This window comes from Rhinopithecus roxellana, chromosome 13, assembly GCF_007565055.1.
Source record: "Rhinopithecus roxellana isolate Shanxi Qingling chromosome 13, ASM756505v1, whole genome shotgun sequence".
In the NCBI taxonomy this organism is placed as follows: Eukaryota; Metazoa; Chordata; class Mammalia; order Primates; family Cercopithecidae; genus Rhinopithecus; species Rhinopithecus roxellana.
Window position 1 is genome coordinate 18,734,972 of NC_044561.1, and position 25,353 is coordinate 18,760,324.

General features: G+C 45.8%; 1 protein-coding gene across 17 annotated transcripts in view; it reads left to right on the top strand.

Moving 5' to 3' along the window:
- The first annotated feature begins 2,453 nt into the window (after nt 1–2,453).
- Nucleotides 2,454–25,353, top strand: part of DEPDC5 (DEP domain containing 5, GATOR1 subcomplex subunit) — a 156,569-nt gene continuing 133,669 nt past the window's right edge. For 9 of the 17 annotated variants that reach the window (XR_004052683.1, XR_004052684.1, XM_010360704.2 and 6 more), the window contains exons 1-7: nt 3,491–3,647; nt 4,346–4,463; nt 8,333–8,420; nt 9,977–10,023; nt 14,279–14,364; nt 15,947–16,030; nt 17,187–17,236. Coding sequence is in view for 13 of the 17 variants with exons in the window: in XM_010360704.2 (XP_010359006.2) it covers nt 4,406–4,463; nt 8,333–8,420; nt 9,977–10,023; nt 14,279–14,364; nt 15,947–16,030; nt 17,187–17,236 (413 nt within the window). In the remaining 4 variants the exon portion in view is untranslated. Of the gene's footprint in view, nt 2,476–3,413; nt 3,459–3,480; nt 3,648–4,343; nt 4,464–8,332; nt 8,421–9,976; nt 10,024–14,278; nt 14,365–15,946; nt 16,031–17,186; nt 17,237–25,353 lie in introns of those variants that run through there. The other 8 variants (XM_030914915.1, XM_030914913.1, XM_030914910.1 and 5 more) reach the window with 4 other exon arrangements.

Here is a 25,353-nt window from a genome sequence, read left to right on the forward strand (position 1 = left end):
TTTTGGCTCTGCTCCTGCTGAGCCACAGGACCCAGTGCCTACCTCCACTGCTGTCACCCTGATCCAGTCCACCGTTTTTCTAGTTTGGACGGCTACAATTCTAAGGGCCTGCCTGCTTCCACTCTGGCAGCCCGAGAGAGTGCTTTGGGTCACGACACTTCTCTGCTTCTTCTCACCACAGTGACCGCTAAATAAACGGCACCCCTGCCTCCAGTTGGTTACAGAACCTTGTTTCATTTTCTTCATAGCTTTAACACTAGCTGAAATTTCTATGTCTCATCTCTTTATTGACTCGTTTATAATTTATCTTCCTCCACCTTGTCTGTTTTGTTCATCACTTAATGCTCAGCACCAACAGCAGTGTCCGGAACAAAACTAGACACTTCACGGACATTTGAAGGAATGAAGAAATGTTTATCCAGGGGAAGAATTGAGGCAGTACAGAGAATGAAATCGACTTGCTCCAAATCATACAGCTTTGTGTTAAAAAATAGTCTCACGCCTGTAATCCCAGCACTTTGGGAGGCGAAAGTGGGAGAAGCACTTCAGCCTAGAAGTTTGAGACCAGCTTGGGCAACACAGTGAGACATCGTCTCTGCCAAAAAACAAACAAACAAGAAACAAACAGCTGGTTCTGGTGATGTGTGTCTGTAATCCCAACTACTCTGGAGGCTGAGGCAGGAGGATCACTTGAGCCTGGAAGGTTGAGGCTGCAGTGAGCGGTGATCATGGCACTGCACTCCAGCCTGGGTGACACAGCAAGACTCTTTCTCAAAACAAAACAAAGATTGCTCAGATGTTGGTGCACCTGTGCTCCTAGCTACTGGGGAGCCTGAAGCGGGAGGATCGTTTGAGCCCAGGAGTTTGAAGCTGCATTGAGTTATGTTGGTACCACCACTGCACTCCAGCCTGGGCAAGAAAACAAGACCCTGTCTCTTAAAAAAAAAAAAAAAAAAAAAAAAAAACTGAACGATTCAGTTTCTTTTGTTTTCTTTTCTTTTTCTTCTTCTTCTTTTTTTTTTTTTTGAGACGGAGTCTCGTTCTGTCACCAGGCTGGAGTGCAGTGGCGGGATCTCGGCTCACTGTGACCTCTGCCTCCCAACCTCTGCCTCCTGGGTTCAAGAGATTCTCTTGCCTCAGCCTCCCGAGTAGCTGGGACTACAGGCGCCCTGCCACCTCGCCCGGCTAGTTTTTTGTATTTTTAGTAGAGACAGGGTTTCACCGTGTTAGCCAGGATGGTCTCGATCTCCTGACCTCGTGATCCGCCCGTCTCGGCCTCCCAAAGTGCTGGGATTACAGGCTTGAGCCACCGCGCCCGGCCCAGAGTTTCTTTATGAGAGTTGCCAAATTAAAAAGTTAAAATATTTGCCTTTTTAAGACGTCCCATTATGGATATCTCTCAGGAGACAGAATAAAACTCCCTTGAGGGCTAAGAAGAGAGAATCCTATTAGCTTCCTCTAGATGGAAGAATGTCCCATCAACCACTGTCTCTAAAGACAGAAACTATCTTGGGGGATCTGGGTGTGTCTCCTGAAGTGGCAACATAGAAACATTTTTAAACATAACATTGTTATTCTTAAAAAAATTTGTAACGGTTGCAATACACTTTATCATATATGTTTTATTACAAGATAAATAATTTTAGCCAGGAGTGGTGGCTTGCCCTGTAGTCCCAGTCCCTTGGGAGGCTGAGGCAGAAGAATCGCTTGAGCCCAGAAGACTGAGGTTGCAGTGAGCTATGATAGCACCACTGCACTCCAGCCTGGACAACACAGCTAGACCCTGTCTCGGGAAGAAAAAAAAAAAAAAAAACCCGGCTGCAGTGACTCATGCCTCTAATCCCGGAACTTTGGGAGGCCAAGGCGGACGGATTGCTTGAGCCCTGGAGTTTGAGACCAGCCAGGGCCACATGGCAAAACCCCATCTCTACAAAAAACACAAAAATTAGCTGGGCACGGACCTGTAATTCCAGCTACTAGGAGGATGAGGTGGGAGGATCCCATGAGCGGGGGAGGCAGAGAAGGCAGTGAGCCGAGATCGCGCCACTGCACTCCAGCCTGGGTGAGGGTGACCTCATCTCAAAAAAAAAAAAAAAAAAAAAAAAAAAAAAATCGCAATTACTTAATACTTGCATTATTTACCTAACTTCTCCTGAGTCCCAACGTAAAGGCATCCGTGCTTAAGAACGTTGCTTGTCCTGTCCCAGGATCCCCTTGGTCCACTGTAGAATATTTCACTACGGTATACCATGGTTTTTCTTTCAACATTTTTAAGTTTCCCAAATCCGTAAGAAACGGGCACCGTATTAAAGATATAAAGAAATGTAAGACAAGCGCTGTGTCATTTAGATTTAGCAGTCAGTGTGATTAGAAGCAGCAGAGGAGTGGCGTGACCGAGACACTGATTCCAGTTATAAGATCTCTCGGGCTGCAAGAGGGGAAGCAGGGAAATCCTATCGAGTTGCTGCCGCTCAGGTCAGAAACGATGGACGGGACTGGGGGGCGGGGGTATCAGTGGCAGCAGGCGGAGCTGGCAATTGTCAGGAGCCTTTGGCGAGAGCCTGACCCGAAGCTCTGGAGCCCCTTCCCGCCTCTGGCCGGGGCCCCGAGGGCTGGACCCTCTCCAGGTTCCCCGCGCCTCCTCCAGATACCCAGCTCTCTGGTTTTCTGCTCGGAAAGATATCCTGACAGATGCAAGTTTAGGCTGTGCCCTGGGAATGACCAAAGGATGTTGGTTAAAGGCTCCGTTCTGGGAGCGGGTCAGGATTCGTCCTTGCTTCCTTCTGAAGGGTTTTGTGTCCTCAGGCTGTTTCCCGGTTTGTGAAATAGGATAGTATCTGCCTCCTACATCCATCACGTAATAGGGATGCAATGATTACATAAGGACTGTGAAGGCAGGCAGCCATTCTTATTAAAATACCAGAGGGGCGCAGAACGTCCTTTGGAGTTTAAGGGTTTGAAAAGCCCCCGGTAAGTGGACACTTCCCAGCAGGGGCCATCACACTAACTCTCGCGTGCTCAGCCCCTTGCATTTTACAGAAGTCCGCCCAGAAACTCTCGTTGGCGCGTCTTAGCAGCCCAGTGAGGCCACAGGAGTCATTAACCTCGTTCATGTAACAGAAAACGGAGCTCTGAGAGATCTCGTTTCCCCTACGGGGAGATAGTACTAAGTCGCAAACGAAGCGACTTAGTGACCATGGGTCTATTTCGGATAGACTGGGAGGAAATGGATTTCCTCCGTGGGGCGGGAGGCTCTAGAGCTCGAGGGCAGGAAACGCCAGGAGACGGCCCAAGCAAGAGGCCGCACGCAACACCCCGCCTCCGGCTGAAGCCCCGGATGAGGAAGTGGCGCGGCCACAGAGACGAGGCGGAGGCCCGGCGAGAGCGGCGCGGGGGCGCGAGGGCGGGAAGGGGGCGGGGCCCCGGGGCGGAGCCACCGGAGCGGCGCGGGTTCTCAGGTGAGCGTTACACGGTCGGGGCGGGCCTTGCTGGCGCTTCAGGCTCAGGAGCGGAAGCAGCGCGGGCCGCGAGGGCGTAGGCGGGGTATCTGGAGGAGGCGCGGGGAATCTGGAGGAGGCGCGGGGAACCTGGAGAGGGTCCAGCCCTCGGGGCACCGGCCAGAGGCGGGAAGGGGCTCCAGAGCGTTGGTGAGTGGAGCTGCCCGCCCCCGACTTGGGACTGGGGGGGGGCTTGAGGTAGGGGGCCTTGGCCCAGGTTCGAGTCCCGGGCCTCATTCCCAATCCGCTGTGTGACCTTGGACAAGTCTCTCTCCCTCTCTGAGCCTCAGCGGCCTCAGCTGTGAAATGGAGTCAGGGAAGGTACGCTGAGAGTTCACACAGACCGAGGTTTGGGGAAGGGACTCCTGCCTTCCTCTTCTTTGTGGTCGCCTTGCTCAGGACATTGGCAGCAAAATGAGGATGGTGGGAGTATCTCTTAGTCTCAAGTGACCTTGAGCAAGTCCCTTGCCATGACTCACACTTTCATCATCTACAAAATGAGTGGGCTAACCTCTTTTAAGATGTCCTTAATGTTCTGGTGTTATTGGTGTAGATGGAGACAAGGTAATGAGTACCCATTCACCGCAATGCTTCCCCTTTAGGGGTGTGATAGAATACCTTCTCCAAGGTTTGACTAGCCCCTGGCGTGAATTCCCCTTAGTTCTTGGATTCTGTGGTTCTGTTTGTTCTCCATTGCTCCTTGTAACTGGAGAAGTGACTTCATCCATGAGTTGCTTGGCACTGCTTCACAGCAGAGCAACACCAGTATCTTCACTGGCCTAAAATCAGAGAGTGGTTGCAAGGAAAAGTCTGACTTTCCAACCTTTTTGTTTGTATTTCAATGGCAGGGAGGCAAGATGACTTCTCTCCCCCAAGCTTGGAACAGCTAAAGGGAAAAACAGTGCAAGATGAGAACAACAAAGGTCTACAAACTCGTCATCCACAAGAAGGGCTTTGGGGGCAGTGGTCAGTATCGATTGGTCTTTAGAGGTTTTGTAAGTTGGCTGAGGTTCTGGTGTGTGCAATGCCTTGAAATTACATGCTGAGTCGTGACAATTGAGGCTAAACAGGCAGCTAAACAGACTAAAGCAGCAGCTATCGTACAGTAACAAGGAGGATGGCGGGACCCTTCTAAATGTATTTGCATTCAGACTTTTAAGGCACATTATGAGTGCTGCCGGTTTACTACCTTTCATTTGTTGAATTGCATTGTTTATTACAAATCTTCTGTGCGTGTTCCATAAAATTCCAGCCTGCACTGGTTTGGCAGGTAAGAGAAACTAAAACTATGTATCAGTTTTTATATTGAGTGAGAGAGAAGCAGCATAGATGTGCACAGAGCAAGTATGATCAAAGCATGAACTTTTGCCTGGCTTCTAGGCATGGGAAGAAGGGGCAGGATACAGCATGGTATCCTGCACTGAACTATAGTCTGAATATCTGCTCTACTTCTAACTTTCTTGGTGACCTTGAACAAGCTCCTAGTGTACCTTATCTGAAAGTTGAAGGGCTTTAGAATAGTTTCTCTTAACATCTATTTTTTTTTCCTTTCTTTTCTTTTTTTTTTTTGAGACATGGTCCCCCATTTGCCCAGGCTGGTCTGGAACTTCTGAGCTCAAAGGATCCTTCCACCTCAGCCTCCCTAGTAGTTGGGATTACAGGCATGAGCCACTGTACCCAGCTCTCCTTAGCACCTTGAGTCCATAAATCTGAAGAAGAAAAGGGCACTTAGTATAATTTTTTTTTCTTTTGTGAGGGAGTAATTTTCCATTCTGTCTTAACAGCCTTATTCAGAAATTGGAGTTAACAATATAATGAGTCGTTTTATTTTATTATTTATTGACTTATTTATTTTTTTTTGAGACAGTCTCGCTCTGTCGCCAGGCTGAAGTGCAGCAGCATGATCTCAGCTCACTGCAACCTCCACCTTCCAAGTTCAAGCAATTCTGCTGCCTCAGCCTCCCGAGTAGCTGGGACTACAGGTGCATGCCGCCATGCCCAGCTATTTTTTTTTTTTTTGTATTTTAGTAGAGACAGGGTTTCACCATGTTTCCCAGGCTGGTCACAAACTCCTGAGCTCAGACAGTCTGCCCGCCTCGGCCTCCCAAAGTGCTAGGATTACAGGCATGAGCCACCGCGCCCCACATGAGTCTTTTTAATGTTGTATTTTAGGGTGTATTTACTTCTGCAATATGTAGATATAAGCCTCCAGAGGGGAAGGACTGCCAAAAAGGGAAAACAATAGTTTCTCTATCATAGAGCCTTGTGAGGCTTAAGTAAGGTGATATATGTAATGCATTTAGCAGAGTATTAGACTCTGTGCTCAATAAATGTAGCCGTTATAATGACCAGACTACAGGCATTGCTATATTTAAACTACAATTTCTGCTAAAATGTACAGTCTATTGTTATTACTTTGTATGCTGTTGATATTGCCTAAGTATTTGTGGAGTGGAATAAAACATAACTTTTGGCAGAGAGAAGGATACAGTATATACAATGTATACAAATACATATTTTTATGTATAAAATACAAAGGTAGCTAGATGCTGTATCCAGTCTTCTGCAAGACTATAGATCAAAATACAACTAACAGCTGGACATGGTAGCTCATGACTGTAATCCTGGCGTTTTGGGAGGCCAAAGTGGGCAGATCACATGAGGTCAGGAGTTCAGGACTAGCCTGGCCAACATAGTGAAACCTCATCTCTGCTAAAAATACAAAAATTAGCCAGGTGTCGTAGTGCGTGCCTGTAATCTCAGCTACTAGGGAGGCTGAGGCACGATAATTGCTTGAACCCAGGAGGCAAAGGTTGCTGTGAGCCAAGATCACGCCACTGCATAGCCTGGGCAATAGAGCAAGACCCTGTCTTTAAAAATAATAATAATAATAAAAAAGAAACAACCAACAGATCTTTATTGGGCGTATACCTGTGCCAGACGCAATGATTATGAATACCGCAAGGTTCTTTGTCCCTAAAGAGCTTTCAGTTTTGTAAGATAGACATGCAAAAAGGAAATGATAAAACCAAGCAGAAGGGAATGTGTTCTCAGGGACCTTAATTGAGACTGTGTAAATTAGGGGGAAACTCCACAGAGGATTTGTCGTGAAACTGTCGGTGGAAGCATAGCAGATAAAATTAGGGATGCTGGGTGCTGTGGTGTGTGCCTGTAGTCACAGCTACTCAAGAGGCTGGGACAGGAAGATCACTTGGGCCCAGGAGTTTCAGACTATAGGACATTATGTTGATTGGGTGTCTGAAATAAGTTCTGCGTCAGTATAGTGACCTCCCAGGAGTGGGGGACCACCAGGTTGCCTTAGGAAATGTGAACCACCTCAGGTTGGAAACAGAGCAGGTCAAAACTCCTGTGCTGATCAATAGTGGGATTGTCCTTATCAATAGCCACTGTACGCCAGCCTAGGCAACAACAAGACCTTATCTCTAAAAGAAAACAAACAAAAATTTGGGAGTAACCCATTATTTGATTTTATTAGGCTAAATTTTTGTTGGATCTGGTTATATTTGAAATCTAGATATACTTAATTGTCATGATATTAGCATAATTAAAGGTGATGTCTTTCCTCCCAAATTAAAACAGCGAAACAGTCATTCTGTCTTTATGCTTCTGAGTTTGTAATACTTGAGAGAGTTCTCCCCATCCCTGGTAGAGGGGCAGGGGTAGATGAACATGAAACCACATCCCTTTAATTTTATTTAATTTTATTTTATTTAATTTTATTTAATTTTTGAGACACAGTCTCGCTCTGTTGCTCAGGCTGGAGTGCAGTGGTGTGATTTCAGCTCACTGTAACCTTCGCCTCCTGGGTTCAAGTGATTCTCCTGCCTCGGTCTCCCAAGTAGCTGGGATTAGAGGCGTCCACCACCACGCCTGGCTAATTTTTGTGTTTTTAGTAGAGACGGGGTTATGCCATGTTCGCCAGGCTGGTCTTGAACTCCTGACCTCAGGTGATCCATCCATCTCGGCCTCCCAAAGTGTTGAGATTACAGGCGTGAACCACTGCTCCTGGCCTCTCTGAGGTTATTTTCTTACTCCTGTTAAATCTAAAGATTTACTGTGAGGGTCACATTAAGATACTGTTTGGGAAATTCTTTGAACATGGAATAACTGTAAGGAATTGTGCCTGTATCTATGGAAACCCGCCTGTTTTGTTCCTGTTATATGCCAGATACACAGTATTTGAGGGGGTAAAAGGCTGTCCAGAAGCCTAATTCCCAGATACTGAGGGCTGCTCTGTCCCTGGAAGCAGTGTGGTAGTAGAGAGAGCACAGAGTATGAAGACAAAGGTACCTGAGCACCATCCCACTCCACTGCGCTTGGTGTTCCTGTTTGAATCCATTAGTCACTGTAAGCCTTGTTTCAAAATAGAACCTCATCTGTCAATGGGGTGGCAATACCATCCTGATGGGGTTGTGAGGAATCAGTAATGAGAACATACACAATGTACCTAATGAGTGTTTTTCTTTTTTCTTTTTTTTTTGAGACGGAGTCTCGCTCTGTCGCCCAGGCTGGAGTGCAGTGGCCGGATCTCAGCTCACTGCAAGCTCCGCCTCCCGGGTTCACGCCATTCTCCTGCCTCAGCCTCCCGAGTAGCTGGGACTACAAGCGCCCGCCACCTCGCCCGGCTAGTTTTTTTTTTTTTTGTATTTTTTAGTAGAGACGAGGTTTCATCATGTTAGCCAGGATGGTCTCGATCTCCTGACCTTGTGATCCGCCCGTCTCGGCCTCCCAAAGTGCTGGGATTACAGGCTTGAGCCACTGCACCCGGCCTTAATGAGTGTTTTTCTGCTTGAAGTCGCTGAATTGTCTTTCAGATGATGAGCTAGTTGTGAACCCCAAAGTGTTTCCTCACATCAAGCTTGGAGACATTGTAGAGATTGCACACCCCAACGATGAATACAGGTGAGTGTCTCATAGGATCCAGGAGACTGGGCAATTCACTGTTTCCAAATGATGTCCAAGGGGTTTGAAGGGCAGATAGCTCTCTTTGCCTTTCAAAATGTTCATACTGTGGTGGCTCAAGCCTGTAATTCCAGCACTTTCGGAGGCTGAGGTGGGGTAGGTCATTTGAGCCCGGGAGTTAGACTGGCCTGGGCAACATAGTGGGACCCTGTCTTTAAAAACAAAAAGCTCATGCCTTCTAGGATTTGATCAACAAATAATTTTTCAAAAGTGGTCCATTCATCTTCCTTCTTTTTTTTTTTTTTTTTTTGAGATGGAGTCTAGCTCTGTCACCTAGGCTAGAGTGCAGTTGTGTAATCTCAGCTCACTGCAACCTCTGCCTCCCAGGCCTAGGTGATTCTCCTGCCTCAGCCTCCCCAGTAGCTGAGATTACAGGCATGCGCCATCATACCCAGCTAATTTTGCATTTTTAGTAGAGACAGGGTTTCGCCATGTTGCCCAGGCTGGTCTTGAACTCCTGACCTCAGGTAATCCACCTGCCTTGGCCTCCCAATGTGTTGGGATTACAGGCATGAGGCACTGCAGCTGGCCTAATTTTTGTATTTTTTAGTAGAGAGTGGGGTTTCACCATATTGGCCAGGCTTGTCTCAAGCCATCCACCCTGCTAGGCCTCCGAAAGTAATGAGATTACAGGCATGAGCCTCCATACCCAGCTGTTTTTTTTGTTTTATGTTTTTTTTGAGATGAAATCTCACTCTGTCACCCAGGCTGAAGTGCAGTGGTGTGATCTCGGTTTGCTGCAACCTCCACTTCCTGGGTTCAAGCCATTCTCCTGCCTCAGCCTCCTGAGTAGCTGGGATTACATGTGCACGCCACCACGCCCACCTAATTTTTATATTTTCAGTAGAGACGGGGTTTCACCATTTGGTCAGGCTGGTTTCGAACTCCTGACCTTGTGATCTGCCTGCCTTGGCCTCCTAAAGTGCTGAGATTACAGGCGTGAGCTACCGCGCCACGCCCAACCTTTTTTTTTTTTTTTTTTTAAAGACACAGAGTCTCACTCTATCACCTAGGCTGGATGGAGTGCAGTGGTGTGACCTCGGCTCACTGTAACCTCTGTCTCCCAGGTTCAAGTGATTCTTCTGCCTCAGCCTGTCGAGTAGCTGGGACTGCAGGTCTGGACCACCACACCTGGCTAATTTTCGTATTTTTAATAGAGACAGGGTTTCGCCATGTTGGCCAGGCTGGTCTCGAACTCCTGACTTCAGATAATCCACCCGCCTTGGCCTTGCAAAGTATTGGGATTATAGGCATGAGCCACTGTGCCTGGCCTCTTTCTGGTTTTAAAGTTGAGATGACAACTGAAGGGTTCTGTAGCGTTTATCCATTTCCTTTGGTGCATATGGAGTTTCTTTGTTTCTAAGGGAGCTTTCTCTCATTGTTATGCTGTAAGTCACAGACTGTCCAGAGTGACCTATTTGCCTTTTGTGAGGGATGAAGGATGCTAGGGAGTTACTGCTCACGGTATCCCAACTCTCCGTTGCTTTCTTTTTCAGCCCTCTGCTTTTGCAGGTCAAGTCACTTAAGGAAGATTTACAGAAGGGTAAGAATTACATCATTCTTAGAATTTTTTATTTACTGCCTCAGAAACTGTAAGAAACCTCTCTTCATAATTTCAGGGGATGAGGGCAAGTATTTCTTTTCTTTTTAAAAGATATTTTAATTTAATTTTCAATTCAGGCAGTACATGGGCATGTTTGTTACATGGGTATATTGTGTACTGATGGGGATTGGGCTTATTGTATCCATTACTCACACAGTGAACCTTGTATCTGACAGAACAGATACAGATACAGAACATTGTATCTGTGTCTGAACATTGTATTTTTCAACTCTCATTCTCTTCACCATCCTTCTTTTTGGAGTCCCAAGTGTCTATTATTTCCATCCCACTTATAGGTAAGAACATGCAGTATTTAGGTTTTCTGTTTGTGAGTTAGTTCACTTAGGATAACCGTGGCCTCCAACTCCATCCGTGTTGCTGCAGTGGATGTGATTTCATTTTTTTATGGCTGCAGTTCTCTTCTTATCAAATTGTGTTCCTGCTAAAAAAAAATTGTCAAGTTGACGCTTATAGTCCCAGCTACTCTGGAGGCTGAGGTGGAAGGATAATTTGAGCCCAACAGTTTGAGGTTACAGTGAGCTATAATGGCGCCACCGCACTCTAGCCTGGTCAACAGAGACACTGTCTCAAAAAAAAAAAGAAAGGCCAGGCATGGTGGCTCATGCCTGTAATCACAGCACTTTGGGAGACTGAGGCAGGTGGATTGCCTGAGCTCAGGAGTTTGCGACCAGCCTGGGCAAAACGGTGAAACCCTGTCTTCACTAAAATATAAAAAATTAGCCAGGTGTGGCGGCATGCACCTATAGTCCTAGCTACCCGGGAGGCTGAGGCAGGAGAATTACTTGAACCTGGGAGGCGGAGGTTGCAATGAGCCAAGATCGCACCACTGCACTCCAGCCTGGGCGACAGAGCGAGACTCCGTCTCTAAAGAAAGAAAAGAAATACACAACCTGCCTGTTGCCCAGGTTGGTCTTGAACTCCTGGCCTCAAGTGGAGTTCCTCACACCTTGACCTCACAAAATGCTGGGGTTGCAGGTGTGATCCACCACATCTGTCCCATTTTTTCACAAACTATTTGTTAAATGCCTACTCTGGGTGAGTAAGGATTGGGGAGGAAGAAATATTTATTGATGATTGCCCACCACATGTGCAAGGCACTGTCCTGGGAGCTTTGTGTAATCTAGCTTTGTCTTCCCAATAGCTCTTGAGTGAGTGAGGAAGTTTATTCTCTGCCAGACTATACAGTCTAGGCATAGCCAGAAGCGGTGATTCCTGCTTACTCATTCTGGATTCAGATCCTTTGTTTTTCCCTCTTATCGCTATGCCATGCTGTTCAAGGAACCAGAATGTTAATTGACAGTAAATAAGATACTCTTAAATAGTTCTTAAGAGAAAAAAACAAAAAAATTCTGGGTTGCTTTAACGGGCTTTGATGGCTGGGTGCAGTGGCTGACACCTGTAATCCCAGCACTTTGGGAGGCTGAGGTAGGTGCATCACCTGAGGTCAGGAGTTTGAGACCAACCTGACCAACATGGAGAAACCCCATCTCTACTAAAAATATAAAATTAACCTAGCGTTGTGGTGCATGCTTGTAATCCCAGCTACTCAGGAAGCTGAGGCAGGAGAACTGCTTGAATCTGGGAGGCAGAAGTTGCGGTGAGCTGAGATTGCACCTTTGCACTCCAGCCTGGGCAGCAAGAGCAAAACTTTATCTCTAAACAAATAAGCTAATTAATTAAATAAAGGGCTTTGATGTCACCCACTCTTTTTTTCTGTTTCTGTTTTTTTAAGAGATGGAGTCTCACTGTGTTGCCCAGGCTGGAAGCTGGAGTGCAGTGGCATGATCTTGGCTCACTGCAACCTGCACCTCCTGGGTTCAAGTGATTCTCCTGCCTCAGCCTCCCAGGTAGTTAGGACTACAGGTGTGCACCACCATGCCTGGCTAATTTTTATATTTTTATTTTTATTTTTTTGAGAGGAAGTCTCACTCTGTCACCCAGGATGGAGTACAATGACGTGGTCTCAGCTCACTGCAGTCTCCGCCTCCTGGATTCAAGGGATTCTCCTGCCTCAGCCTCCCGAGTAGCTGGGACTACAGGCGCGCACCACCACACCCGGCTAATTTTTGTATTTTTAGTAGGGAGAGTTTTACTGTGTTGGCCAGGCTAGTCTTGAGCTGCTGACCTCGTAATCTGCCCACCTCAGCCTCCAAAAGTGCTGGTATTACAGGCATGAACCACCATGCCTGGCCTAATTTTTATATTTTTAGTAGAGATGGGGTTTCACCATGTTTGGTCAGGCTGGTCTCAAACTCCTCACCTCAGGTGATCTGCCTGCCTCAACCTCCCAAAGTCCTGGGATTACAGGCATGAGCCACTGCAGCATTGCCCCTGCCTTTTTTTGTTTTCCCTTTCAGACAGGGCCTCTCTGTTGTCAAGACTGGAGTGCAGTGGTGCAGTCACGGCTCACTGCAGCCTCAGCCTCCCTGGGTGCAAGTGATTCTCCATCTCCCATCTCCACCTCCTGAGTAGCTAAGACCCCAGGCGCCCAGCCCACAGGATCTTGCCTGGCTACTTTTTGTTTTTTAATTTTTACTCAGGCTGGTCTTGATCCCTGGGCCCAAGCAGTCCTCCTGCCTTGGCCTCCTAAAGTGCTAGGATTACAGGCATGAGCCACCATGCCTGGCTACCCACTCATATTTAACCATTCAGTGTTTCAATTTGGGGAGAAAACATTCTATAAAACCTGGCTACTCTGGTTACACTGCCTAAGGATTAGCCCTGCTCTGCAAGGAGCAGCAAAAAAAAAAAAAAAAAAAAAAAAAATTTAACGTTTTAATTTTTTAAAAATGTTTTATTTTATTTTGAGATGGAGTATCCCTCTGTCACCCAGGCTGGAGTGTAGTGGCATGATCTTGGCTCACTGCAACCTCCACCTCTCAGGTTCAAGTGATTCTCCTGCCTCTGCCTCCTGAGTAGCTGGGACTACAGGTGCGCGCCACCATGCCTGGCCAATTTTTTTTGTATTTTTAGTAGAGGCAGGGTTTCACCATATTGGTCAGGCTGGTCTTGAACTCCTGACCTCGTGATCTGTCCGCCTTGGCCTCCTAAAGTGTTGGGATTACAGGCGTGAGCCACCACATTCAGCCAATTTGAAGATTTTAAAAGAATTCTATAAAACCTTAATCCTAAAAATGACTTTCATACCTTCCCCTTATCTCCTGTCCCCTGTTACGTTTCTTTTTTTCTTTTGATACGGAGTCTCGCTCTGTTGCCCAGGCTGGGGTGCAGTGGCCGGATCTCAGCTCACTGCAAGCTCCACCTCCCGGGTTTATGCCATTCTCCTGCCTCAGCCTCCCGAGTAGCTGGGACTACAGGCGCCTGCCACCTCGCCCGGCTAGTTTTTTGTATTTTTAGTAGAGACGGGGTTTCACCATGTTAGCCAGGATGGTCTCGATCGCCTGACCTCGTGATCCACCTGTCTCGGCCTCCCAAAGTGCTGGGATTACAGGCTTGAGCCACTGCGCCTGGCCTCCCTGTTATGTTTCTTACCAGACTTAAGGGCTCATTGAAAAGTTTGTTTCTTCTTTACCACTGATAACTTCATTCCAAAGAGATCTCCTTCCTCTTCTGGAATTTTACAGGTCTTTGAACTTTCTTTTCTTCCTTCTTATTTTATTTATTTATTTATTGAGACAGAGTCTCATTCTATCACCCAGGTTGGAGTGCAGTGGTACAATCTCAGCTCACTACAACCTCTGCCTCTGGGGTTCAAGCGATTTTTATGCCTCAGCCTCCCGAGTAGCTTGGATTACAGGCGCCCACCATCATGCCTGGCTAATTCTTGTATTTTTAGTAGAGACAGAGTTTCACCGTGTTGGCCAGGCTGGTCTAGAACTCCGGACCTCAGGTGACCTTCCTGCCTAGACCTCCCAAAGTGCTGGGATTACAGGTGTGAGCCACCATACCCAGCCTCTTCCTTCTTAAATTCTTTCTTTTCCCTCCCTTCTCCGTTTTTCTCTCCATTTTTGATTGCTTAAGCTCTGGTCTTATTTCACCTAAAAAAGCAGAGAATTGTTTAAATTTTAAGCTCTTAAAAGGAAGAGACTGTGTGTTGCCCATGTCAGATGATCAATTGTGTTGCTTACTGAGTGTCTGAGTATTTATAGATTAAAATATATGGACCTGCTTTTTCAAAATGTATTATCTGAGCCAGATACTGTTTCTGTTTTAGAAACTATCAGTGTGGACCAGACTGTGACTCAAGTGTTTCGGCTAAGACCTTATCAAGATGTCTATGTTAATGTCGTAGACCCTAAGGTATGTCTTTGTTTTGGACTTGAATATCTTTTTGGAATGATTAGCACCCTTCCTCAAGGTTAGATTACTAAGGAAACAACAGGTTACTTAAGTGTAGTGTTAGACTATTAAATGTGTGACCTGCTAGATGTGGTAATGTCAGCACATCGGGAGGCTGAGACAGGAGGATCACTTGAGGCCAGGAGTTCAAGACCAGCCTGAGTAGCATAGCTAGACCTTGTCTTTATTAAAACTTTTCTGTTTTTTTTTGAAATGGAGTCTCACTCTGTCACCCAGACTGGAGGGCAGTGGCACGATCTCGGCTCACTGCAACCTGTGCCTCCCAGGTTCAAGCCATTCTCCTGCCTCAGCCTCCTGAGTAGCTAGGATCACAGGCCCGTGCCACCACACCCAGCTAATTTTTGTATTTTTGTAGAGACGGGATTTCACCATGTTGTCCAGGCTGGTCTTGAACTCCTGACCTCAGTTGATCCACCTGCCTCAGCCTCCCAAAGTGCTGGAATTATAGGCAGGAGCCACCGTGTCCTGCCTACTAAAACTTTTCTAAAAGATTAGCTGGGCGTATTTATATGCCTGTAGTCTCAACTGCTTGAAAGGCTGCAGCAGGAGGATTGCTTGAGCTCAGGAGATTGAGGCTGCAGTGAGCTTATGGCTGCACTATTGCATTTCAGCCTGGGCAACAGAACGAGACCTTGTCTCGTTAAACTAAACGTGTAGGCCATAGGTGGTGGCCCATGCCTGTAATCCCAGTACTTTGGGAGGCCAAGGCAGGTGAGTGACTTGAGGTCAGCAGTTTGAGACCAGCCTGGGCAAAATGGTGGAACCCTGTGTCTACTAAAAATACAAAACTTAGCTGGGTGTGGTGGTGTACCCCTGTAGTCCCAGCTACTAGGGAGGCTGAGGCATGAGAGTCACTTGAGCCCAGGAGGCAGAGGCTGCAGTGAGTGAGCTGAGATCGTGCCACTGCACTCCAGCCTGGGCAACAGAGCACCATCCTTTCTCAAAATAAATAAATAAATACATACATACATACATACATACATACGTACATACATAGCTTATATGTCGTTTAGAATGTAGGCAGTATGTAGGTTGCATTTAAAACCCACCCCCGCTTTTCTTGAAGCTTGTCCTAACCATTTTTTGTATATGAAACTATATGTAAAATTTTATATTAAAATACTAACATTTTAAAACATTCTCATTTTTCTTCAGGAAGTGATGTTATAATAGATAAAAATTATTGTTCAGAAAGTGCTATTGACATTAATAGGTAAATAAAGTACATAGCACAGTGTCGTATTTGTGTGCCAGTATCCAGACTAAAATACAGAATGAGTCCCCCACTACCCTTCACACTCAACGTGCTGCTGAGGCTGTAGGATTAGTTGTAGATTTACCAACTATACTGACAAGTTGCTTTGGCAGGATATAATTCTGTTTATCAGAGTTCTGCTACTGAATGGTCTTCCAGTAGTTTTCTTTTTTGCAAAAAGTTTTTTTCCATGGTAAATGGGCATTACCTTGTGACTATAAAGTGTGGCAAGTAATGTCAGGGATATTATTTGATTATTCCTTTTAGGATGTGACCCTTGACCTAGTGGAGTTAACTTTTAAGGACCAGTATATTGGCCGTGGGGATATGTGGCGACTAAAGAAAAGTTTGGTAAGATGTGCTTTCTTTGAAAGTCTGTTACTTTTTTCCATTATGTGAATAATCCCTGTTTATTATAGGAGAAGAATATAGAATTGTTTCTGATTTCAGCATCTACAATTATTGTCAACATTTTGTGTGTTCTTCCATTCTCTTTTCATTGTTTTTTTGATCTTTTATTTGTTTACTGTTACAGATTTTTACTCAGCATTTTCGGTTTAAATAGGAAGTTATACTGTATTTTAGATTTGAATAGGACCTTAGTTTTCAGGTTTTCACTTGATCCCCTTTGCTCCCCACATCTCCTCATGGACAGGTATTTATTATCCCTAATTTATAGAGGTAGAAACTGAGATTGAGAAGTTAAGATAATTGCCCAAGGCTAGATAGTAAGTTGACCCTTGGCCGAAACCCAGATCCTGTGGCTTCCAGATCACACTGCTTTCTGCTGAACCCTCCTCCCATTTTCAGCATGAATTCCTTGTTTTTTTTTTCCCCCGAGACGGAGTTTTGCTCTTTCACCCAGGCTGGAGTGAAGTGGTGGGATCTCGGCTCACTGCAACCTCTGCCCCCTGGGTTCAAGCGATTCTCCTGCCTCAGCCTCCTGAGTAACTGGAATTATAGGCACCCACCACCATGCCCAGCTAATTTTTTTTTTTTTTTGACACGGAATTTTCTTGTTGCCCAGGCTGGGGTGCAATGGCATGATCTCCACTCACCACAACCTCTGCCTTCCGGGTTCAAGTGATTCTCCTGCCTCAGCCTCCGGAGTAGCTGGGATTATTTGTTGAGGGTTCCATTTTCTAAAGTGAGAGATAAAATGAGAAACAACACGATATTTAAATGAGTATGTAAATGCAGATATATATGTAAACATATGTGAAGATCAGTATATTTGTAAAGCTGGTCATTTATCATCCACTTGGTCTTTCCCGTTAGCTATACTTGCTAAACTCTTTAAGCACCTATTGTCATACCTACCCTAACAGGTTTTCCTGTGGGGTAAGTCTATTACCCACAAGCTAGTTGAACTTTGGGTTGGTAGAAGAGATTAGAAAGCTAGGAGTTCTTGTTTGTGATTTTTCATGGCCTTAATATGTTAATCAATCTCTCTCTTTTTCTTTCTCACCCTCTCTCCTTCCCTCCCTCTCTCTCCCCCTCCTCTTAGGTCAGCACATGTGCATATATCACCCAGAAGGTGGAGTTTGCTGGCATCAGGTAGATATTATATCACTTTTGCCTTATCTGTGCAGTAACTGGGCTACATAAAGCAGTGGAGGCATATGGATGTCCATACGATAAAATTTATAAGAGTATAAAATGTTAGATTGTTGGCTGGCCACAGTGGCTCACGCCTGTAATCCCAGCACTTTGGGAGGCTGAGGTGGGTAGATCATGAGGTCGGGAGATCAGGACCATCCTGGCTAACACAGTGAAACCCTGTCTCTACTGAAAATACAAAAAATTAGCCGGATGTAGTGGCGGGTGCCTATAGTCCCAGCTGCTCGGGAGACTGAGACAGGAGAATGGCATGAACCCGGGAGGTGGAGCTTGCAGCGAGCCAAGATCGCGCCACTGCAGTCCAGCCTGGGAGACACAGTGAGACTCTGTTTCAAAAAAAAAAAAAAGTTAGATTGTTGTAGCTCAAACAAACAACAAAATGCACTATAGTAGTTTGAGGCTTAATGGAAGAAGTTGATGAAGCCCCCTGGCATTCTGTAAGAAAGGAAGTAGAAAAAAAAAAGGAGATAGAGACTCATGATTTTACAACTGGAAAAACCCTAGATGAACATATTGAATCATACTTTCTTATTTTACACATTAGGAAACAGGTTGAGAAACAAAATGACTAGCACATTGGTTCCTGATTTGTTACCTTTTTAACTATATTGCTGCACTGTTGATTTATTAAAACTATTTCTATATTTTAGTTTGTGAAGAAAAAAGGGACTTTTTGAAATCCCCTTTAAATTCAAAAAGTGGCTGGGTGTGGTGGCTTACGCTTGTAATCCCAACACTTTGGGATGCCGAGGTGGATAGATTATTGCTTGAGCCCAGGAGTTGAAGACCAGCCTGGGCAATATAGTGAGAGCCCATTTCTACAAAAAAATACAAAAATTAGCTGGGCATGGTGACATGCACGCACCTGTAGTCCAGCTACCCAGGAGGCTGAGAGGTGGGAGGATCACTTGAGCCCGGGAGGTAGAGGCTGCAGTGAGCTGGGATCATACCACTATACTCCAGCCTGGGTGAGCAAGACCCTGCCTCAAAAAAAAAAAAAAAAAAATTTCAGAAAGTATTTCAGGTGCAGTGGCTCACACCTGTGATCTCAGCACTTTGAGAGGCCAAGGTGGGCTGAGTGTGCTTGAGCCCCAAGAGTTCAAGACCAGCCTGGGCCACATGACAAATAGTCTCTTAAAAAAAAAAAAAAAAAACAGCCAGGCATGATAGCATGTGACTGTAGTCCCAGCTACTCAGGAGGCTGAGGGGCTGAGGTGGGGGGATCGCCTGAGCCCTGGGAGGTAGACATTATCATGCCGTTGCACTCCAGCCTGGGTCACAGAGTAAGACTGTCTCAAAAAAAAAAAAAAGTACAACATGCACATAATTAAGCATTCAAATAGTTCAGAAAAGTATCTCATGAAATATACATTCCTCTCTCCAGAAACAACTTGTGTCTTTCCTGAAATTTACTGTGTATGCACAATCATATTTATGTCTTTTTTTTTTTCTGAGATGGAGTCTTGCTCTGTCACCCAGGCTGGAGTGCAGTGGCGTGACCTTGGCTGACTGCAACCTCCGCCTCCCGGTTTCAAGCAATTATCCTGCCTCAGCCTTGTGAGTTGCTGGAATTACAGGCACCTGCCACCAGACCTAGCTAATTAAAAAAATTTTTTTTTTGTATTTTTAGTGGAGATGGAGTTTCACCATGTTGGCCAGGCTGGTCTTGAACTCCTGACCTCATGAACTGCCCACCTTGGACTCCCAAAGTGCTGGGATTACAGGCGTGAGCTACCGCACCCGGCGTATTTGTGTCTTGTTAACTGACTTGTGATCCTAAGATTGGTCAGCGTGGTCACAGGGTACAGTGTAGTCCCTCATAAAGATCCCCATCAACTTTTTTTTGTTGTTGTTGAGACGGAGTCTCACTCTGTCGCCCAGGCTGGAGCGCAGTGGTGCGATCTTGACTCACTGTAACCTCTGCCTCCCAGGTTCAAGCAATTCTGCCTCGGCCTCCTGAGTAGCTAGGACTGCAGGTGTGCACCACCATGCCCATTTTTAGTGGAGATAGAGTTTCACCACGTTGGCCAGGTTGGTCTCAAAACTCCTGATCTCAGGTGATCCCCTTGCCTCAGCCCCGCAAAGTGCTGGGATTACAGGCATAAGCCACTGCGCCTGGTCCCCATCAACTTTTCACCTAGTGGTTTCATCCATTGAGGATTGTTGTAAAATGTTGATTTTCTTTTCTTTTTTTGGTGATTTTTTTAATTCAGTCATCCCTTCTACATTTGTTAGCCAGAATCTTTTTGTAAATAACTTTTCATCATCAACTAGGGCTATTAGACCAGAATGAAATACTGATCCTAAAAAGAAAGAAAAGGTAAAGGCTTCATTTTCCCCCACAAAAAGGATGTTAATCATTGGAGGGGAGCCAAGTAAAATGACTGTGGCATGAGGATCACTTGAGACCAGGAGTTTAAGACCAGCCTGGACAACATAGCAAGACCTCATCTATACAAAAAAAAAAAAAAATATATATATATATATATGTGTGTGTGTGTGTGTGTGTATATATATGTGTGTGTGTGTGTGTGTATATTTTGCTGGACTTGGTGGCTCACGCCTGTAATCCCAGGACTTTGAGAGGCCGTGGCAGGTGGATCGCAAAGTCAGGAGATCTAGACCATCCTGAATGTGGTGAAACCTCATCTGTACTAAAAATACAAAAATCAGCTGGGTGTGGTGGCCCATGCCTGTAATCCCAGCTACTCAGGAGGCTGAAGCAGGAGAATCGCTTGAACCAGGGAGTCAGAGGTTCAGTGAGTCGAGATCATACCACTGCACTCTAGCCTGGCGACAGAGCAAGATTCCGTGACACACACACACACACAAAATTATGGCTAGGTGCAGTGGCTCATGCCTGTAAGCCCAGCACTTTGGGAGACTGAGGTGGGTAGTTTACTTGAGCCTGGGAGTTCAAGACCAACCTGGCAATATGCTGAAACCCCCTCCCTACAAAAAAATAACAAAAATTAGCTGGGCATGATGGCGCCTATAGACCCAGTTACTTAGGAGGCTGAGGTGGAAGGATCACCTGAATCCAGGGAGGTTCAAGGCTGTAGTGAGCCTTGATCATTCTGCTGCCCCCTAGCCTGGGTGACAGAGTCAGATTCTGTCTAAAATAACAAAAAAAACTCAATGGGGTTGGTGTCAGGGCTTCTCTAGTTTGAGGTACTTGTGAAACAGGTGGGAGGAGCACTTGAGCACAGGTTGAGGCTGCAGTGAGCTATTATTGCATTACTGCACTCCAGCCTGGGCAACAGAGTGAGACCCCATCTTTGAAAACAAAGAAAAATGTGTTAGCGAGTCAGTTTTCTTTAAAAAATCCAAGCAACTAAAGCACAACCCAAGAAGTGACTAAATCTCAAGCAGCACAAAAAATGCAACCTAGGTTTATGCCTCCAATATCAGCAGATCTCTACTGGATGGGTATCTAGGGGTCAGGAAGCCTGGATCTATATCTGCAGAGCCAGTGTTTAGCCATCACTGTGCTTAGTGGTTCAAGTGATGTTGGGTAACTCTGGTAAACCCTTAGTCTTCACATCTGCAAAATGGAATAGTTGGTTTAGAATATTCTTCTGTGAAGGACCAGTTAATAAATATTTTAGACTTTGTGAGTCACAATAGATCTCAGGTCTATTGCATATTCTGTGTGTTTGTGTGTTTTGACCATTTAAAAATGTAACAGCCATTCTTAGCTGTGGGCCATATGAAAACAGGAGATGGGGAGAGTTGGCTTGACTGTATGTAGTTTGCTGGCCTTAGTTTGGAAACCTATTTAGATCTCTCTCTTTTTTTTCTATTGCTTCCTCTTTTATTTTTAAATTATATATATATATATATATATGTATATACACACACACATATTATATTCAAGTGATTCTCCTACCTCAGCCTCCTGAATAGCTGGGACTACAGGCATGCACCACCATGCCTGGCTAATTTTTGTTCTTTAGTAGACATGGGGACTCACCATGTTGGCCAGGCTGGTGTTGAACTCCTGGCCTCAAGTGATCTGTACACTTTGGCCTCCAAAAGTGATGAGATTACAGATGTGAGCCACTACGCCTGGCTGATCTCTTTCTTTTTTAAGTTCTTTGTTTCTCTGTGTGAATACCCTCATACACGCAGTTCTGGATGGAGAAAAGAAAACCCTCACATAGTGTCAGTTTTTAACTTGATTTTTATTTATTTATTTATTTATTTATTTATTTATTTATTTATTTATTTTTTGAGGCGGAGTCTCGCTCTGTCGCCCGGTCTGGAGTGCAGTGGCCAGATCTCAGCTCACTGCAAGCTCCGCCTCCCGGGTTTACGCCATTCTCCTGCCTCAGCCTCCCGAGTAGCTGGGACTACAGGCGCCCGCCACCTCGCCCGGCTAGTTTTTTTGTATTTTTAGTAGAGACGGGGTTTCACCGTGTTAGCCAGGATGGTCTCGATCTCCTGACCTCGTGATCCGCCCGTCTCGGCCTCCCAAAGTGCTGGGATTACAGGCTTGAGCCACCGCGCCCGGCCTATTTATTTATTTTTGAGATGGGCTTCCTGTATTGCCCAGACTGGAATGCGGTTGTGCCATCATACCTCACTATAGCCTTAACCTCCTAGGCCCAAGCAATACTCCCACCTCAGCCTTCTGAGTAGCTAGGACTACAAGTGCATGCCAGCGTGCCTGGCTCTTTTTTTTTTTTTTCGTTTTGGTAGAGATAGGGTCTCACTATGTTGCTCAGGCTGGTTCCCAACTCCTGGGCTCAAACGATTCTCTTGGCTCAGCCCCCTAGAGTGCTGAGATTACAGGCATGAGCCACTGCAGCTGGCCTCTTTTAGACTTTTAAAGGTCTGTCCTGATATTTGGCTCAGGCATGGTTAAATGTAAACTACAGTCTTCTATCTTTTCTCCAGAAGACTTACAGTATTTCTACACTGGATCAAAGATTACTTTCTTTTGCTGACTTCGTGAATGCCTGAGAAAAAAGATGCTTTGGGCCTACTATGAGAAAAATAAAGTATAGTCATTTGTATAAAGTCATTGTAAATGGTCAAAGAATTTCTGTGCAAATAAACTTTCAATCTGGTAATAAATAGTTAAGAACTTATGAACTGGGTTTGGTGGTTCACACCTGTAATCCCAGCACTTTGGGAGGCCGAGGCGGGTGAATTACCTGAGGTCATGAGTTTGAGACCAGCCTGGCCAACATGGTGAAACCCTGTCGCTACTAAAAATACAAAAAATTAGCCAGGCGTGATGGCAGGTGCCTGTAATCCCAGCTACTCCGGAGGCTGAGGCAGGAGAATTGCTTGAACCTAGGAGGCAGAGGTTGTGGTGAGCCAAGATCGTGCCATTGTACTCCGTCCCGGGCAGCAAGAATGAAACCTCGTCTCAAAAAAACAAAACGAACAACAACAACAATAAAATATATATATAGTAGCAAAATCTTATTTCCTGTTGACTGACATTTTGCTTTTAAAAAATACCTTAAACCCTAGCCTGTTGGATCACATTGTAACTTTTTTTTTTGTGAGATGAGTCTCACTCTGTCACCCAGGCTGGAGTGCAGTGGCGTGATTTCGGCCCTGCAACCTCTGCCCCCCAGGCTTAAGCAATTCTCCTGCCTCAGCCTCTCGAGTAGCTGCGATCACAGGCACCTGCCACCATGCCTGGCTAATTTTGTGTTTTTAGTAGAGATGGGGGTTTCACCATGTTTGTCAGGCTGGTCTTGAACTCCCGACCTCAGGTAATCCGCCCGCCTCGGCCTCGCAAAGTGCTGGGATCACACCACCTCTGGCCACACCAAGCTTGTTTTAGAGGTCCTGTTAATGTGGGATTCTGACGATTATAAACAGCTGGCTGGGTGTGGTGGCTCATGCCTATAATCCTAGCACTTTGGGAGGCTTAAGTGGGCAGATTGCTTGAGTCCAGGAGTGTAAGACCAGCCTAGACAACATAGTGAAACCCCGTCTTTACTAAAAATACAAAAAAATTAGCTGAGTGTGGCTGTGTGTGCCTGTAGTTTCACCTACTTGGGAGTCTGAGGTAGGAGAATCTCTTAAGCCCAAGAATTTGAGGCCACTCTGGGCAGATAGCAAGATAGTAGATATGGGTTTTCACCATGTTGGCCAGGATGGTTTCGATCTCTTGACCTTGTGATCCACCCACCTCGGCCTCCCAAAGTGCTTCATTACAGGCGTGAACCACCGTGCTTGACCTCCTTATTATAATATTAAATAAATACAAATCTCTTCTCAGGTCAGGCTTGTGACACTTATTCATTCACAGACGTAACTGGGCAAAGGAGTATGATAAAACATCTCACTTGGTATAAGCCATAGGCCTGGTCCAGCCTTCTTCATTTTGGCATGGGGTAGACCCAGACAGATTGATTGATTGTTCAGCACTTCCCAGGTAGCCTGAGCTGTAACTCATAGTACACAGCATTTTCTGGGCGTTTATCTGATTTTTGTCTTCCTTTTTTTTGTTTGCTTTTTGTTTTTTGTTTTTTTGAGACAGAGTTTTACTCTTGTTGCCCAGGCTGGAGTGCAATGGCGCGATCTCAGCTCACTGCAACCTCCATCTTCCAGGTTCAAGTGATTCTTCTGCTTCAGTCTCCCGAGTAGCTGGGATTACAGGCGCCGGCTGCCACGCCTGACTACTTTTTGTGTTTTCAGTAGAGGCAGGATTTCACCATGTTGGCCAGGCTGGTCTCAAACTCATGACTTCGTGGTCCGCCCACCTCAGCCTCCCAAAGTACTGGGATTACAGGTGTGAGCCACTGCACCCAGCCTTTGTCTTCCTTTTTTATGAGGACTGATTGTTTAGGTGCAGCAGATTGGGAGAAAGAGTGAAATTGGTAGAAGATAAGGGCTTGAGGGGGTTCGTTGAGGGATGATTGATTACAGGGTGCTCAGCTAACAGCTACCACTGTTCTCCAGGATAGCATTTTGTGTTAATACCTGCTATAGTTCTGCTTCTTGCTAGTAAACTTAATTGAGCACCTCCTATCCTCGCACTGTCCTGAACAGTTTCTGCACATTAATCTGGTTTAATTTGAAAACAGCTCTGTAGAAGGCTGGGTGCGGTGGCTCACGCCTGTAAACCTAGCAGTTTGGGAGACCGAGGTGGGCAGATCATAAGGTCAGGAGATTGAGACCATCCTGGCCAACATGGTGAAACCTCATCTCTACTAAAAATACAAAAAATTAGCAGGGCATGGTGACGTGTGCCTGTAGTCCCAGCTACTCAGGAGGCTGAGGCAGGAGAATCGCTTGAACTAGGGAGTCGGAGGTTGCAGTAAGCTGAGATCACTGCCCTCCAGACAGAGCGACAGAGCGAGACTCCATCTCAAAAAAAAAAAAAAAACAGAAAAAGAAAACAGCTCTGTAAGGCGTAGGCTTCGTTGTCTCTTTTGTTTTGTTTGTTTCTTTGTTTTGTGTTTTTGAGACAGTCTCACTCTTTTGCCGAAACTGGAGTGTAGTGGTGCAATCACAGCTCACTATAGCCTTGACCTCTGAGGCCCAAGTGATCTTCCTACCTCAACCTCCTAGGTAGCTAGGACTAGCATGTGTCACCACACCTGCCTAATTTTTTGTATTTTTTTGTAGCGACAGGTCTCACTATCCTGCCCGGGCTGGTGTCAACTCCTGGGCTCAAGCGATCTGCCAACCTTGGCCTTCCAAAGCGTTGCGATTATAGGTGTGAGTCACCACGCCTGGCCCATTGTCTCATTTTTAAAGATAATGCCAATGAACCTCATGAGTTTACTATGGCCATTCACCTAGTAAGTGACACTCAGCTGGGATTCTTGCCTAGACCAGTTTCTCTCCAGGCTGGTCAGGTCTGAAAGCCATGCTTTTTCTGCCGTACTGTTCACTTTTTTTTTCTTTTTTGAGACGGAGTTTTGCTCTTGTTGCCCAGGCTGGAGTGCAATGGCATGATCTCGGCTCACCAAAACCTCTGCCTCCTGAGTTCAAGCGATTCTGCCTCAGCTTCCTGAGAAGCTGAGATGATAGGTACCCATCACCATGCCTGTTTGATCTTTTTGGATTTTTAGTAGAGATGG